This window comes from Pieris rapae, chromosome 16 (assembly GCF_905147795.1).
Source record: "Pieris rapae chromosome 16, ilPieRapa1.1, whole genome shotgun sequence".
Taxonomy (NCBI): Eukaryota; Metazoa; Arthropoda; class Insecta; order Lepidoptera; family Pieridae; genus Pieris; species Pieris rapae.
In genome coordinates this window covers 795,416-814,400 of record NC_059524.1, presented here as the reverse complement: position 1 = coordinate 814,400, position 18,985 = coordinate 795,416, and the positions used below count along the sequence as shown (strand labels likewise).

General features: G+C 32.4%; 1 protein-coding gene across 2 annotated transcripts in view; it reads left to right on the top strand.

The window, feature by feature from the left end:
- LOC110991764 (glutamate receptor-interacting protein 2) overlaps window positions 1-18,985 on the top strand; it is a 169,016-nt gene that overhangs the window by 117,112 nt on the left and 32,919 nt on the right. The window contains exon 1 of one of the 2 annotated variants that reach the window (XM_022257251.2): window positions 6,357-6,500. The exons of the other annotated variant lie outside the window; for it this stretch is intronic. Within the exon in view, the coding sequence (XP_022112943.1) occupies window positions 6,410-6,500 (91 nt within the window). The 5' untranslated portion in view covers window positions 6,357-6,409. Of the gene's footprint in view, window positions 1-6,356; window positions 6,501-18,985 lie in introns of those variants that run through there. 2 annotated transcript variants of the gene reach the window in all.

Genomic DNA, 18,985 nt, shown 5'->3' with positions numbered 1-18,985 from the left:
TTTATTTAATATATTTACATTCATAACATATTTCTCACCTAAATCTGTATACATATTTTGTCTAACTTATAACTCTTAACACTCGCACTTAATTTCTATTTATAGAGTTACAATTTTCAAACCTAACTTATAATATATTTATATTTCTATTTATGAGTCGCCAACATGTAGATACCACACAACTTATTATAAATCTTCGCGCTTCAAGACACTATCGTCACGCGCAGACACAGATATAATATTTATTGTGTCCAGCTCCATCCAGACACCAAGGTCTTAATAAATTCCTTGCAATGATTTAATCTGGACCATACAGACACATAGAATAGTCACTCCAGCACGTAAATAACACATAAAACACATCACGCGCTTACGCATTCACAAATAACTAAGCGCATGCAGAGCGCGTACCACACGTGCATTCTGTAGGCGCGTTGGACGCGACTATGAATTAATTATGCTAGCTCAGCTAGCCCTAGCAAGGTCTAAGCATTATTTTCCAAGCCAAATTCTACTACTTATTCGTTGGCTTGTTTTTCATTGAATAACAATTCTGTGGCCATACGTCAGAATATGATAAGTCATACTGAGAAACAATGTACTAATCATTGTCTAATCTATGATCACAGAATTTCTTAAATTGATCACAGTTTAAACTAATAATCATAAATTAAATTTGTAATGAAATTTTGAACTTCCGTATGCTAGCCTATTTTTTTCGTGTCATCATTATAACGCAAATATATAAAATATACTTGCCCCAGATGTGAAACTTGGAAATAATATTTAAACAGTATATTATTTCCACCTATCCGGCCGTGGAGTAACAATAACAACGAAGAATAACAAAAACATTTTCCTTAACGCAATACAACTTTGTATTATTTTATCCCAACTAAAGAGCCCAGTCTATACTAGTCATAAAAGAAAATAATTGCAAAAACAAAGGTCGAGCGAGAGCCGTACATTTAGCTCTACAGAAGTCAAAAGTATTGTTTGAGTGTATTATTCAGAGCCATTTCACTTATATGGGCCCATAGTTGACGGTAACAACGCCGCTATTACCCCTAACACAAGACCTGTAGTCGCGGTTGAGGTAACATTATGCCGGTTGGACAGGTATCGTAGGTGCGGAAACATACAGGAGCAAATTTTGGACGATAGCGAAGCGTTGAATGAAACAAAGCCACCTTCTAAAAAATTATGATTTAAAAAAATATAAATTCATTTTGGTCAGTGGTAGATGATAAATTATATCGTAGTAATTTAAATTATTCATTAATTATTAATGGATTGCACAAGTCACCTGAAGATTCTTAAAGTAGGCTTCCCTGCGGAAGGGATCTCGCCAAATAATTAGTCAAAGTCAAAAAAACTTTATTCATATAGGTAATCTATGATCAGAAAAGAAGTTAAAATCATTCTAAATGTACATTTACTACTATTTCGCTAGGCTGAAGATATAAAATAAACGTTATTGATTTACTAAAAAAATAAATAAAAAGGCTTTTTTATTATCATAATAATGTTATTTTTCCTTTCAGGTAATCTAAAGAATACGGCTTTTCAAGCAAAATCAAGCATGTATTTATGGTAAAGTATTAGTGTTTTTTAATATTAATATTTGCGGATTTATGTATCCAATAGTATTTTTATAACAAATGGTGACTTTCACCAGTATAATATATAATAATATTACTATTACTCGAAACAGAACTAATCTAATCGTACGACCAACTAGAAGATAAAGCATTCCTTATATGGAAATTTTATTCGTTTTTACTATAAACTCCTAAGCTGAATTAGAGAATTATCACTGAATAAATTAATCTCTTTAATCGTAAATTAATAAATAGAGCTTTTGATCTATACTAATATTATAAAGAGGAAAGGTTTGATTTTTTGTTTGTTTGTTTGTTTGTTTGTATGAATTGAATAGGCTCCGAAACTACTTGGCAGATTTGAAAAATTCTTTCACTGTTGGAAAGCTACATCATTCCTGAGTGACATAGGCTATATTTCATTTTCAAAAAAAATAGGCATTCTTACTAAAATTACGATAACATTAACATTTGTTTATTATTTGATACAATTCTAACAGATGGCGCTGAGTTAAAGGTAGTTTAGTTTAGGTCCGTGACGTGGTACCAACGTTTCACATAAGTTCTCCTACGGTTTCCCTTGATTAATTTACTACTATGTAATATAACAAAAACCTTAGCCACAGCAACGCTTGTAAATTATAAACCTATATGAATAAAGTTACTTTGAGTTTCACTTTATTATTTTATTGAAGGAGTATAAAACAAGATTAAAAATAAGCTATTTATGTCACATTAAAATAATACTTATAATAAATATGTAGTTAAATTAAAACGCACTGTTTAAAAGTGTATTAAAGAGCTGTATGTTCCAAAGTTGGAACCTTTACTCAATGCTCTGGGACGTTGAATGACCGGACGTGTGGTAGACTTTAATTACGTACTTAATGACCGCATTGCCCATGAGCCATTCCGCCCATATAGTTTGGGCGGGCGGTGTCGTATTTTAACTTGAGGTAAAGTTGTTCTACCTAGAATACCGTTGGTTTTCTAATTACTATTGTATTTAAAAGCAGGTTTTTGCTTAAAGTAGTTCCAGTTTTTGATGTTAGATAATTCTAAAATAATCTTAAAGAAAATTCCATTAAAACTTGGAAAATTTTCTTTCTTTGAAAATTATTTCAAGTTGAATATGTAAAAACACTAGCTGCCCCCGCGAACTTTTTCTCCTTCGTTTCACAAAATAAATTTAATTTATACTTTAGCCTCAATAACACGTGCTAATCATGATATTGAATTGTAGCTTATAAGACATGTTAGTTAGACTCCTTTTAATAATATTTTTTAATAATTAAATTTTAAGGTAAGTTATTAGATATATTTTTATGTATTATGTTATTTGTTTTGAATTGTATGTAAATAAATATTTTGATCTTCAGACATGTTTGTCGGTTTATGGTCATCATTGATTACTTACTCAATGCAGTAGAAAAGTATCGTCATCTGTTAGAACCTTTTGGAGTTAACAGATAATTGTGACTGTCTATTAATTATAGACAAATAATTTGCAATAAAATAAAATTGCTACTATAATTAAAGATCTAAGCTATCATATCTCTTAAGTTGGACCAGACTGCTCACGGTGTGCCAATTTAAAATCGGTTAAGTAGTTTAGGAGTCCATCGCGGACAAACATCGTGACAGGAGATTTATATATATTAAGATTATTGTAACCAATAAACTTAATTATTAATTAATATAATAACAGTCAGTGGCGCTACCGACGTTTTAGATCTGAGCCTCAGATTTATCTATCATTTGTCAATCTAACGGGCTCAGACAGTCTCCTGTGTCTGACCGTCGTGTGTTGGCCTTTAGGGTCTACGATCCAGTTTCCTCACGATGATATCCTTCATCGTCCGAGAGACTGTTAATTGCGCACATAAACAGAAAGTCTATTGGTGCACAGGCGGCGATCGAACCTTTGATCTCAGAGATGAGAGTTGCACATTGAAGCCACTAGGCCATCACCAATCCATAGAATAAGATTATTACAAAGCCTTTATTGCTGACACCCAGTATAATATATGTAAACACTTGTATTAGTTACATAACCTAACTTAATCTAATACATCACATGTGCTGCTTCCAATATTTTCTAATGTTAGCTGTTCTTGTCCAAGTTGAGCCACCAATTTTCTTTATATCATCTGCCCATCTCTTCCTCTGTCTGCCTCTTTCCTTTTTCCATCTCGTGGTTGCCATTCTGTAATTCTTTTCGTCCATTTTAACCTGCTATCTCTCATCATGCGCCCGGTCCAAAAAATATAATTTACCTTAAATTTTAGGATTATTATTATTTATGTAAAGACAAAAAATCATACAATTATTTTACGCAGTCCCATTGTAATACTTTGAAAACCTCACGATAAAACCGCTGTTCTCTAAGCCGAACCGCTGTTCCGAACCGCTTGGCAACCGTAATTTATTTTGACTTATAGACTTCAAATCTATTTTCGCCTGTTTCCTGAGTGAATCATGGAGTCAGGCCGCGGTACGTTTTAGAATTTGTTTCGAAACAAATCAACTTGACCGACATCGTAATCGATGTTTGTTTACAAATTACACTTGAAGCGTAATAAGGTTTATGATACAATCGTTTTTCTATGAAGAACACAAAGTTAGAATTTAAATAGAGTTAGTGGCAGCAAATAAAACCTGGTAATCGATCCATTACATGCATTCATCACCAAAGAGGATGTGAGGCAACATTTTAAGAGGCGGGAAGACTTTGACTTCGTTTGACAGTGATAATCTAGTCGTTTCTTCATCTGTCTGTCTGTTTCACAATGCCCGGGTTGCAAATAAGCTATTTATTACTTATTGGTAGGATAAACAGTATTTTTGCTTTTCACGACTGTCAGATGGCGCTATTCGTCATGAAACCCGAAGTATCTTATTCGGAACTTTTATATTTCGAAAAATTTATGTGTTGCATAGCTATTTGGTACTTTATCCATACATTGTGAAACAGGCCCTAAGTATTCACTCTAAAGTTTTGGTTTTCCAATTCTACTTTGTATCCATTGTTTAAGTTTAAGCATTTAATCGAATGGTATATCACATATTTATGTTGCATTAATTCCATTTATTGGTATTTAGAAATTATTATGATTCCGACGGAGAAGAAAGAAACAGAAATCAGACAGACTATAGAGCTGTAGATATTTAATTATTTTTATTATACACCTAATTTTGTTCTTTTATATTCGTAATTTTTCAGGGTTTGAAATATTCTTTGAATCGTCTCTTCCTGTCTCCAATTAAAGGCGGAAGTCACCCGGAAGTAGATTCCCGTATATGGCAAGTTACGTTTCGTTACACGGTAACGGCCTTGTTACAAATTGTTATTTACGCTAGCGCCAAGTTATTTATATGAACCGAGTAAAGTGATATTTAGTTTTATTTCTGTAAGTTTTGCTAAAAGCAACTTATAATCGTGTATAAAGAAAAAACAAGTGGCCTGTTCACTTGGTACCTGGAAATTATTTGGAAATATTTCGTGATCTATTAAATAGTTAATAATTTTTGGAGCTAAAACATGCCGGTTTCCTTTTGATGTTCACCGTACGAGCGAGATTCAACGCCGTGATTCCAACGTAGAATCTTATAATCAAATCCTCGGGCTATACAGTTATCTACTTAATATGTATATATAAATTACGTGTCACGTTGTTTGTCCGCTATCGACTCCTAAACTACCGAACCGATATCAATCAAATTTGCACACCGTGTGCAGTCTGGTCCAACTTAAGAGATAGGATAGCTTAGATCCTTAATAATAGTTGCAATTTTATTTTATAATAATTTGCAATAATTTGTTTATCATTTGATACAATTCTAGGTTTAAAGGTTAAACTGTGGCATGGGTCAAAAAAGGTTCGGTAATAACACTCTTCATAGTAGTAATAACGTTAGTTGGCTGAGATCTTTAGAACATTACTAAAATTGTTTTGTTGTGTATGTTTTCACAAATTTATGTATACAATTTTCATATGTACAAATATTTATATCTATATTCAATAGCCCGCGTCATCTCTAGTGGATCTATCGAACGTGAACAGTCCCATGGGACTGAATGGTATAAACAGTTCCTTTGGCCTATTTAACAGTGAAAGTTGGAGACAGTTATCGTGTACACATATGAAGAGTAAAGCAAAAGTTTTGTTGATGTTCGTAAATCATGCACGAAACATTGCGTTTAGTTTAAAGCTTAAAGTTTGAGCTTAATGGAGATTTTGCAGCGCTCCCGAAATAAGCTACGTCAGACCTGTTTAACTTGCACTTCTTGTAGCTTTTACTTACCAGAAATTAAGTCCTTCATATTAAAAATGTTAACGTTAAAAAAGTTATATTTTTTATAGACCAAAGAAACGGGCAGAAAATGTATTTATGGGCAGTTCGACACATTGTGCTATCTAAACGCACATATCTAGAATTAGGGTCCTTCCAGAAAGAGCATACCAATTCTTTTCAAAGGCCGGCAACACACACACGAGCTGAGAGTACGAGAGTGTTCATTTCCATGGGCATTTTATAAAAAAAATTATATGTATAAACGTATGCAAACCTATTGTTCTCTTGGAATTTAACCGAATCCCAGTCTAAAAGAAAGCGTCATGGCGATTTTTCAAAACCGTATTTACAAGAAAAACCATTATAGCTGCATAATCATAAAATTTCACCATAATATCCCAATCTGAAACGGGACAGACGCGGTCTATATATATCATAGATCTAAAGTCCCACGCTAGACGCCTGCGCGTACGCACGTATGTTGAAATGGCGGCCGTGATGTGAATTGTGCGATGTTTAATTTCAAAGTGAAACATAAAGAGAAAGATGTGCATTGTTATGGTTTTAGAAAACCTCCGAAAATACCGTCGAAGCATCAAAGACGTAAGTTAGACCTTATATTGTTTAATGAATTTCAAAAGTCCCAAATGAATTTGATGTTAAACTTTTCAACGCACTCGCGAGCCCTCTGGCATTGAGATTGTTCATGGGCGCCGGTATCACTTAACATCAGATGAGCCTCCTGCCCGTTTGTTTGTTCTATAAAAAAAAACTTATAGAACGATTGATTAGTCAAAATAATAAATACCTTTGTAATATTGTTCGGGGCTTTACTAAAAAACTATAAGAGTCAAATTATATCAGAGGATAATTTAAGAGGCTACTTGCCTATTAGATTTACAAGTGATCATGAAACTGATACATAAATCTGAGGCTCAAATATAAAAAGGTTGTAGTGGCACTAATTTTTTTTACCAGTTACATAATCAAATATAAAGTAATAGATATATTCAAAAAGGATAAATAAGCTTGTGTGATTACTTATTGTGTATATACATATCTACAAATATACTATGCCATAAATCACTCTTGAGTCAATTTAAATGTAAATAAGCAATATTGCAACTCCGCGGATAATATTGTATTCGAAGTTTAAATCGCATAACATCAAAGGCACAAGTGTAAATTCAGCTTAATGAAGCCTTGTTCAAGTTTAGAACCGCCTCTAAGGCTTTACACGGCTTACATATGAACGTTGTCATGGCAACCACGTAGCATGCAGTTTATAGGTAATGAAGTCCTTTTGACACAAGTATTTGTAAGATATGATTCCTTTGGTTCAAAATGTGTTGGTATTTCAGTCCTCGATCTTAGTTTAGTCAGAATAACTTTACAGCTGCTGAGTTATCGTACCACTTAATTAGACCAACACTTTGTTGAAAGAAGTATATTCAAAATTGCATTCAATGTTAATTGGGTTTAGTTTCGTTACATATTATGAAGAACTTTCCTGTTCTGTTTTTGTTTCTGTGAACGCGACGAACTAAAAACTTGGCAAACTGTTTTTTATTGTGGTTTTTATAAAAATAGTATGCTAGTGAGGAACGTTCAAATATACTATGGTTTTATATAAATTCACTAAAATATAACGACTAATGTTGAAGAGGTCGCAGAAAGCCCACCAAAGTCAACCATTGATTAAAAAACAGCATCTGTTGATTACTATACCAGAAGAGTGTACTACTCAAATTATTATTTAATTATGATTCATTTAACATCTAATTTTACGATTATGTTACTGTAAAATATGGTGTCATATATGTATTATGATGGTTTGGTACTTAATTAAAGAAACATTTATTAAAGCCGAGACAACAATTAAATATACTACAGTTATTTTATAAATTTTAGTAATAGTAAAAACAATAATTAAAATGAAAAAAAAAATTCAAAAGTGTGGTTCCTGTGGCAGCATGTCCAAGCTGTATTGCAATACTTCTACGTTTAGCCAGGAAAGCACTAGCTCTGTAGCACCGGTATTACCTATATATATATTATACCTGGTGCCAACTTCTTCCTAAATTGGCGCCTGTACACATAAACCACACAGCCCAAGAATCTCTACTCCAAAGATAACAAACGCGTTGCAGGAAAGTTTTTATTTGAGTAATTTATTCTTTGCTCTCCGACCGACCCATCTTTTGAAACTAAGTTGACGCTTCCATCGTACGAATATAATAATAACCAAATTGTGAGTAAAATTATCGTATATAACGTTAAAATCTCACAGCAAAATTCACTAGAAAATAGTATCGTAACCTCGTATCAGTAGCTAAGAACAGTGAATGGTTTTCAAATACTAACTAGTTATAAATAGCCTGTATTTGTAAACACGTCTGTTTTATTAGACCGTGTGCCGCTTCCGCTGTTTGGACAGACCTAATATATTCATTTAATTGTTCATTGACTCTTCATTAAAACAATATAAATAATAAAAAATAGCCTTTATTCGTGTACATATCTTCAAAGTTCACGTCATTATGTTTAACATGTACTAATGGCCTCCGAAGAACTGAAGGCCTCCAAATTCTTCCAACGGCGCCTTTGATTCTATCTTCCCACGTATTTTGTGGGTGTCCTCTCTTATTTTATACGATTTAAAGAATACAATTTAATATTTATTATTTTTTACATACATAAATAGTTGTAACGTATTATGTATGAAGTTTTGTCAGAAAATAAATTATGATTATTATTATTAATTATCTTGTGCGGCCTTTGGCAGCTCTTGGGTGTATGGGGTTTCTCTGTTTCTTCTACCGCATTACTATGGAGAGTGTTAAGAGAAGTTGTTCTTATTAATACCAACGAGTGAGTTTTATAATCGCACGTCATGTTAAACTCAAGTCATCGACTTCATTTTTTTTTATTTCGGCCAAAGTAAGTACACTGTATAATAGGTATTTTAAATCTGTTTTCTTTTGATTAATTACTTTTATTTTATGTGAATTTAATAACCATTCAACTTATGTATAAATCTTAAGATTCATTCCAGTCATTAATTTATTTGTGTGTTTCGTCGAAAACGATAAACAACTTTCTCGTCTAGATGAAAAATTAATCAAAAGAAATTATCAAAAGTTTGCCGAAAAGAAAATTATGAAAAAATTAAAAGCCATCTAAGTAATTAATTGGCGTGTTGATAAATTAGACAATTTATCGTACTTCATAAAGAATTTAGGGCGATTCATTTCTTTCATTAATTATACTTTGTGAGAAATCTTCGCATTCTATCTAATTTTAATTTTAGATTATATTATTTTGTATACTATATACAGTGACCAAAGAACTGTGCACCTACACACCTGACACATTCACTATGTTGAACCTGCTACCCACTGAAGTATTTGCGAACTAATTCAAGGTCCTTCAACAAAAGAGCGTACTAATTCATAAAAGGCTGGCAACGCACTCGCGAGCTTTTTTTTCCATATGTGGAATTACTTGCCCGATAATGGCTGGTGATATATCTACCGTTTTATTTTTGGCTTTGCCTCAATAATATAGCATTAACAAGTACAAGTAAGGAGTCCCTTTATATAAGAAACGAAAAAATAAATCAAACGAGTCTCAACCTTATCCAATAATCTCACATTTATATGTATATACGCTGTCGGCGAAGTTTTCTGAGAAAAATCGTTCCCCGATAGAAACACATTATCATATTTATAACCGAGATTTCAAATATCAACTTAATGGGATGAAACTGAAAAAAAACCAGCGACGTCCATTACCGACCGCTGGATCAAGGGCTTATTATAGATTAGACATCACCTTTGGATGGATTTATGTTTTATTGCAGCATTGGGTAGTCGAACTCGTGTGGTAAATAAATGTTTTCAATGTTTGACTCCAAATCAATTTAACAAATTCCCTTGGTCCGTGGGGTCCTAGCGCTATAAGGCTTTTTAATAAATAAATAATAAATCAGTGGCACTACAACCTCTTTAGATCTTGGCCTCAGATTTTTGAATCTGTTTCATGATCATTTTGGGTTTTATATAATTATTTAATTCGACTGATCGTCAACCTTAATTCCTACTACCTGCTTTGCTTGGGTTTACATTTTTTCCAATTTTATTATTTTTAGTGAGTTTGTGCATGTATACTAACTACTATTACTATATTATTAGTCTCACATTTCATATTATTCCCTTATTAATCCTTATCCTTACTGACAGATGTGTACCTTCCTTTGTCTAAAGAATATCGAAGCGAGGTATGTATTCTGGGCTTTTTTTAGTGAAAATTATGTAACGACAGCTAAAGAACCGTTCTTTGTGGTACAATGTACAAAACACATGCATATAGAAAATGCATTGTGTACTGAGGCGTGGTACGATCGTGACACAACATAGATTTTAGAAAAACAAGACTACACCAAGCTATTTAAGAAATGAGTACTAAAATAATAAAAATAATTCAGTGACTGTCGCTGGCATACATTTATTGACGGCCCTAATTTCTTGAAACTGTGACAAAAATAGGAAACTTTAGAAGTGTGGAAAATATTTTTTATGACCTGACGCACTTGGCATCCGATAGGAGTTCTTACTGTTGAGTGATATCTTGGTTATTAGTTTACTGGACGTTATATTAATTGCTGTAACAAACAAAAACTATAATCCTGTATTTTTGTAGTACTTATTAAATACATAAAAAATAGAAATAAAAAAATATTAATTGTAACTTGTCCCATTTTTAACAACACAAAGTCCGATATGTATGTGGGGTTGTTGGAATTTGATAATATTTAAATATCACTATTTAGGCATCCGAGCACCTGTCCTAACTTTCGTAAGTGTATGTATGTTTGTCTTTAAATTTCTCGGAAACTAAGTTACCATTTATTCAATTTGCGATTAAAATGAGTGGCGGAGAGTTTTTGCCAGTTCTTCACTTCTGTTCTATGCACTTGATTTGAGAACAGTAAATGTAAAATTAAAAAAAAACAATGTTATTTTTCTTTTTTGACGTCATAAGTGTACATTGTGTAACCTACATAAATAAATGTTTTTTTGACTTTGACATTGTCATTGTGATATTTCTTGATTATATATTCTAACCAGTCCACGTTTCATCAAAATCAATACAGACATGTGTAAAAATATGGGATGAAATGCATGGGTACATGAATACATTTATGGAGGGACAATATTTTATATTAGTAGATAAACGTTTATAGGAACAGTGTTATCCTAGTCGTTTCAAGGTACGAATATGATCACTGGCATCGTAGATTCAATTCCCGGCTGTACCAATAGACTCACTATTTATGTGCGCATGTTACGAAAACATCGTAAGGAACTAACGAAAGTGTGTATTTACAGCTTGCTCATCTACTTGCTTTTTAGAAATGATCACAGAGCAGATACAAAAATCTGAGGGCGAAACTAAAAGGTCGTAGTGTCATTGGTATAAATGTTTACAAGTATTCCAAGCTGGATTATTTTTTTGGAATCACTTTTATTTAGCTTCCACCTTACCAGATGTTTCTTAAAAGAACAAGGGTTCTTTAAAAAAGAAAATGAATAAGAAATTACAAATAGATCTGACATATGAGTTGCAGGATAAATTCGCGCAACTCCTGAAGCAAGTGAAGGGTAGATAAAACGATTATCAGGCGAGTGAACAAACATGCGAAGGGATCCTTTGAAAATCTATTTTATCGCGAATTTCTTAGATGGGACTTTAACCCGTTATATGAATTTTACTCGAATATAGAAAAATATCTTCATGTTTCTAACACTGTGTTTTGAATCTTGTTTTCAATTGTTATTTTTTTTTTAATTTTATTCATGGTGATATTAAATATAGAAATTTAAAAGTTTGGTAAATACCGTAAGGTAAATAAAAGTAAATACCATAACCATACTAACCGTGACTCTATTGAAGTGTATAGAAGGTATTATATTTTGAACATAAATATAATATACTAGCAGACTCGGCCAAGCGTTGCTAAAGTTTTTGTTATATTACATAGTAGTAAACTATTCAAGGGAAATGGTAGGAGAGCTCATTTAAAACGTTGGTACTTTAACCACAGCGCTATCTGTTAGAATTGTATCAAATAATAAACAAATAATATGCAATAAAATAGAATTGCGACTATAATTAAAGATCCAAGCTATCCTATCTCTTAAATTGGACCAGACTGCTCACGGTGTGCCAATTTAATTTAAAATCGGTTAAGTAGTTTAAGAGTCCATCGCGGACAAACATCGTGACAGGAGATTTATAAATATTAGGATATTTCATAAAACTAATGTTTGTTGTTATTCCTTAAAGAGTTTTGTTTATTAAAAAAAGTCTGCTAGTTGAAAAATGTGGAATTAAGAATGAGCTTATTCGTACTAAGTAATTGGATGAACCCATTGTGGCTTCAAATTATTACTACTTCAGTGAGTCGGTAAATCAGTTGGGTTATTTAATTGGGTTTATGATGAGGTACTCAGGTCCTCTTTTACAGCCCTACTTTAAAGCTTGGGGATTCAGGTCATTCGCTGTATGAAGTTTTACCTGCTTTGTATTATATTGTACGCGTACATCATATATACTAAGCCAGCTAAGTACTTTAAATTGCAAATTATAGTTTTAGTTTTAAATAATATTAAAGTGTAAATATTATGGCTAATCAATGTTGCTAAGCAATCCTAGTCAGAATAAACTAGTCTACATATTACAAAACATAAACGTAAGTAATATTATACGGCCTGGAATGGTGATGACTGACTCAACTATTAGATTGACAAATAACTATGAAGCAGAGACAGAAAGCTGAAACACAAAAGTCCACGCATACACTTCACACACACACTGATAACCTCCCTTTTGAATTCAATAAAAACTGTTGTAAAAACATTTCCCTGTTCCATTAGTAAATAATTTATTTATAATTTAACTTTATTAAGAATATTAAAGTCGTCATAAATAAAAACTTACTGCATCTTACATCACCTTGTCCTAGACACAAGCATTCCAAGTTTAAAATTAAACGTCTACACGAAATAGGGTCACCACTTCATCAACATTTCTGAGAAATGTGAAAGAATACAATTAACCGATCAAAACTATGAGAATATTACTTGAATACATACAGATACATTTTTTATTAAATGGAATTGTTCATTTATTTAAAAAAAACTATTTTTTTTTATATTTCAGATATTTATTATTTTGTAACATAAAAATTTATACTGGTCCAGTGAACATTATTTCGTTTGCTGCTATAATATATTATCTGCTTTATAAATTAAAAAAAAAAACAAAACTTTAAAAACGTTTAAAGTTTTAACTTAAACTTTTTAAAGTTGTTTTGTTAACTTAAACGATTTTGAAGTTGTTTTGTTTTTTTTTTTTTAATTTATAACACAGATCAATCTAAAGTTGTAATGTTTTAAAGGTTAACTAAATTTAACTACATGGAAACAGGAATATTTAGAACATTTCGTTTAAATACAAAGAAACTATTTAAAAACTAACATACGCTAGACTACTTACCAAGTGTCGTGATATTTGTGTGTATAAAGATAATCCTTAGATAATGAAATTTAACAGAGAGAGAAGTTTATTGTAATACCTTTCGCTTCAATAATCAAGAAAATAATTTATTAATACCTTAAATTAAAATCTTTGTATATAATTTTTGCTTGTAGTGTAGGTAAAACCTACTAGACATTCAAAAACGTAAACATATTCACACAGTGTGAGTCAACTATAACTTAGTAGCTGATGGTATAATTAATATTTAAAGCATTTGTGTGAGGATTCAACCCAAGCTTATCTTGTTATAAAGGGAGGCTTCAGCAACTGGTGACAATTATGTAAATATTATTGTCTCTATTATTATAGTTAGTGCGCAGCCCGAGGATTCGATTCAAGTTTTTTTTGTAGACCAATACTATTTTGGATTTCTAGACGCTTCGGAAGTTAGTTCTTATTGTGTAACTGGGGCAAACGGGTAGGAGGCTCATTTGATGGTATCATTTATCTCATGGACACTCACGTTGCCAGAATTGGTACGCTATCTTCTTGAAGAACCCTAAGTCGAATTGGTTTGGATATAATTTAGTGGGCAGCTGGTTCCACGTAGTGGTGGAGCGCACCAAAAAGTACCTTAAGAATCGCTCAGTTGTGGAATGACGGATGTTGAAGTGATATGGATGGTATTTTGTATTCCCTCGACGTCCGGTGATGAAGGTCAGCTGCTTTCATGAATCTAACATGAAGAACAACTCCTTTGTCACTCCCACACGACGTGTTTCAAGAGTATAAACTTATCTTAACATTTTGACAGTTCTGTTAACCCTATTTCATGTAAATTGTCTTATTTCAAAAAAGGAATTGCATCTAGCAACCCTGCGAAAACATTTTCCCAGTCGCCTCAGACACTTAAATATTCAAGTGGGAGTCACGAACCGAACATTCTTGCCAGCATTAAAAATTCCTCGTGACACTCAATCTCACCTTCCCTAATGGACTCCGTGGAGAACACGACTTTTTTAATGTATAAATACAAAACAGAGCTTTTCTAATAAATATTGCGTGTATGTATAATGTCCCGTTTCAATATGTTTTACTATTATGCTGTACATAAATGGATATGTACACAAAAATTAGTCTCGAAAATGTGCATATATTGTAAGAACTTTATGATTAGAATAAAATAAAAATAAATAAAATACGTTTATTTTGGAACATATGATCATGTAGGTATCACTTACTCCACGTCAATCAATTCGAACTTGTAGGCATCCCTACTCATCGGCAAAGACAGAGGGTGTAGGCCGAGAGAAAAAGCCGGCGTAAAAAACTCTCGGTACTCTTTTAAAAAAGCAAATCATCAAACAATATTTTAAAAAACAAATATATCTTATTAATTAGAGGTAGCCTGCCCAGCACTAGTCCACGGTCATAGTGAGAAAATTGAAAAGGATAAAATCATTTGAATTTGTGAATTTGTGTTAGTGTAGTCATAAGTGTTAAACAGAGTGTGTAACTTTTAATATAGACTGTTTGTAAGTTATGGACACTTTCTTACATTTTATTATTATTAGTAAATTCGGTTAGACTTAACCGTTCCACAACTGCGCGTTTTTCAAGGCAGTTTTTGCCGCGCACCACCACTTTGTGGAACCAGCTACCCACTGAAGTATTTCCGAACCAATTCGACTTAGGGTCCTTCAAGAAAATAGCGTACTCATTATTAAAAGGCTGGCAATGCACTCGCGAGCCCTCTGGCATCGAGAGTGTTCGTGGGCGGCGGTATCACTTAACATCAGGTGTACCTCCTGCCCGTTTGCCCCCTGTTCTATAAAAAAATACTTATTTATCTTAAATAAGGCTAGATTGTAATGATCCACGATGCCACGATTTAAAAAATATATTGAAAAGACAAGTTTTGAAAATTATTAATTGTTTAACATATTGTTTTTATTATAATTTCACTACATAGTCAGCGAATGGTTCAAGAATTTCTTTTTCTAATGTAACAATTTATCTACTGTTTATAATTTACCCACTTCGACACTATTGAAATGTGTTAAGAAATACCTCGCTGATTCGCGCTGGCACCTTGACGCTGTAAATGGATTATTCATTTGGTTATCGAAGCGGAGGAATCTAATTTTTGGTTCTGAGGAAAACCTTTTTATCGAGTTATTGAATACGTCTCTTGAATATTCACATTTAAAAATATTTCATTGGCACTGTTTTATTTAAAATAGTTTTTATATCTATGAAATGCCTTGGCCTAAATAATTAACTGTATTTGAGTGAGTTTATATTAAGTATATTTTATTAAAAATCGGTCTGGATTTTTGTATCTATTTCATGATCATTTATACATCTAATATGCAGGTAGGTAATCAGACTCCTGTGCCTGACATGCCGACGATTTTAGGTTTCCGGTAAGCCAGTTTCCTCACGATGTTTTCCCCCACCGTTCGAGCGAGTATTGAACGTAACATAGATAGTCAGTGCTCAACCGGGAATCGAACCTACGACCTCAGAGATGCGAGTCGCACCCTGACGCCTAAGCCAATACTACTGAATTTCTTATGTATTTAATATTATTTCAAGTTTCTAAGTATGTATAAATGTAAGTGGGTGATCAGTATTCAATACCTGCAGGTCATAGTATAAAAATGGAGTGTTCACCTAGTGATTGATGAAGAATTAACTCAAGTTCATGCCTTGGAAAACAGTTAAATAACTCTCATACTAGCATTCGCGAGTAACCAAACACAAATTACATAACATAACCACATTCAACCATCGCGATTAAGTCAGAAGAGAGATACACATATATTTATAATAATAAACAGCGTAAACAGATTTTTAGGAAAGATATATGAAATATTTTATTGAAATAAATGAAATTTACTGTAAAGCCCAGTGGCAAACCTTTTTTATAAAATAAATAGTCCATTGATCAATTTTAGACATTTTGGTAATCTCATTAACCTTTATCTAACTCTTCAATAAACCAGCCAGAGACCTAGTTTTTTTAGAAAAAATCCTTTTTCTAATTAATTTAACTAAAAATTTCTAAGAAAAATACGAAATAAACTTTTTGATAAATAATTAATTAGTACGGACATTCTTGCCCGAACCTAACATAATTTATAAAGTCTAGACCCAATTCGCCAGCTGTGCCTAATTGGAGCCAGCTGACCTAGATGTCTTTAAACTTAATTTCATTATGATTTGCTTTCAGAGCAATTATTACTAAATTAATTTTGCATACATAAGTTGATTTATAATCTTCTAGATTCTAGATTTTAAAATGGATGCTTTGAGTTGAAACCAGAAGCTTATTGAATTTTAAAAAAATCAGTAGCACTAAAACCTTTCAAGGCCTGAGCTGTTTAATCTGGAACTGTTTTATGACCATTTGCTAATCTAATACTCAAGTAGGCAGTCTCTTGTGCCTGACACTCGCCGTCTACTTTTTGGGTCTAAAGTAAGGCGGTTACCTCACGATTTTTTCCTTTACCATTCGAGGGAATGTTGTATGCGTCACAGATAGAAAATCCATTTGTGCACAGCCGGGGATCGAACCTACGACCTCAGGGGTGAGACTAGCCACTAGGAGCTGACACTGCTCGCTGCTGTATTTTAATTACCACATTTATATTTATCGTTGCATGCCTTTTAAGATTTTTCTTCCGTCTTCATATAACTCTGCAAATATAAGACTAAAGTTCTTTAAATAATTGAGAATGCTTTATCAAAGCCTGCGAGTTATATGACTATTTTTGTTCGTCAGCCGAATAAAATATGTTAGGTGTCTGTTAAAAATAATTCTCTTTATTAATTTTATACATTCTTTTTATAATCTCTTTCATTTATTCTTTTCAACTATTCATAGACTATATTATATAACCACTTGAGTCTTTATGATTTATTGTTGTCTAAGGGTTTTAACCATTTTATTCAAAAACATATAAACAGTGTTGTATTCACTAATTTATGTAACAGGTTGGACAAAACATTGAAGAGCTTTTTAAATAAAGCTTTCATTTGATTCACAATCTGACATATAAAATGTATGGACAATTTACAAGGCATCAAGTATTTTTTAAATATTTAAGCATTGAGCCATCTTCCAGAGAACTTGTAGGAAAGCTTTTAGTTCAAAATAAGTGAGAGTACTTAAACTCAGTAACAGCTGGTCACTACAGTCTCAACTTAAGAAATGTTAGTTTAGAAATGGTGAAATTTATTTTTGTATATACTCTTGTAGCTAAGGAATAACTTACTTGACTTAAAGACCTATGGCTCCCAATTAGGATAGAAGGCAAAGAGTAAAAAATCAGCCTGATTGGTCCTTTGCGTTTCTCTTAATTTCATAACACCTCGTCTTCCTTCGCCTCTGCAATGATGTTCCGTTTCCAGTTCTGTTTTGGCCACCACGTTTCCTTCTGCTTAGTCGAGAGTTTACTTGGCTATGTGGCTTGGATCTCTAGAGCGTGCGCCTATAGATATAGATCTATTGGTATATATATATATATATATATATATAGATATAGCCTATAGGTATTGCCAATTGATAGAAATTGGCACCTCATTGCATTGATAATGTAGCTAGAGAATAACGATTCTTATTCTTCTTACTTTCCATACATAAGTTTAAATTTCTGTTAAGACAACGTATGTACTTTAATTAATACATTTTAAAATCCTCACATATTATTAAATGAATTACTCTGGACGCGTGTATCTGTTTGAACGCGAAATGCTTAAAAACGGATTTGACGGTTCGCAAAATATTGTCAAAACACACAAAAACCTATAAAGAAAGCTATTAACGATTATCATTTTAGCCTTTAGTCTTCTTCTGCATTCACTATGGTTTGGTTACTGTTTTATTTAATATTGCTTTTTTTTTATTTTATAAGTATTAAGTTATTGAGACATAAAACATAAAATAAAATAAACATATGTAAAACATTAAGACGTGTGTAACATGCATTTACATTTCGTTCTTACTGTGTACTATGTACGGAGATACTACTACTTGTAGTAGACACGCAAATAGAGTAAGTTGTAATTAAGAAGCGGCAGAAATATTTGTTCTACGGCCTTTAGAATTGTTAAATGTAAACTTGTAGGCACTTCAAGTTTTCGACGTTCACGAGAAAAAAAAAATTAAAAAATATAAGATTATTAAAATATTTAATTAATCTATATTTATTCTGATTTATACCCTGTACACAATACGTTTAGTTTTCCTCTACCTAGCACTAGTAATTATTCAATGTACGCGTGATGAGTTAAACCATTATATTGTGACGGTTTGAATATAATATATGAAATAGCCACTAGGGATTTATGTCACTAGAGCGAAAGTTATTCTCATTATGAAGACTATGTTAGCTACTTGGTTATGTGATATCCGATTGTAAGGCCAATATATGAGTATGCCATATGAGGCTGCCAGTCCACAAATAACTTAGAAACTTTGTTAATGTTTATCTGATACTTAATTCTAATTGTTTGCTGAAAATTAATAGTAAAATCTAAAA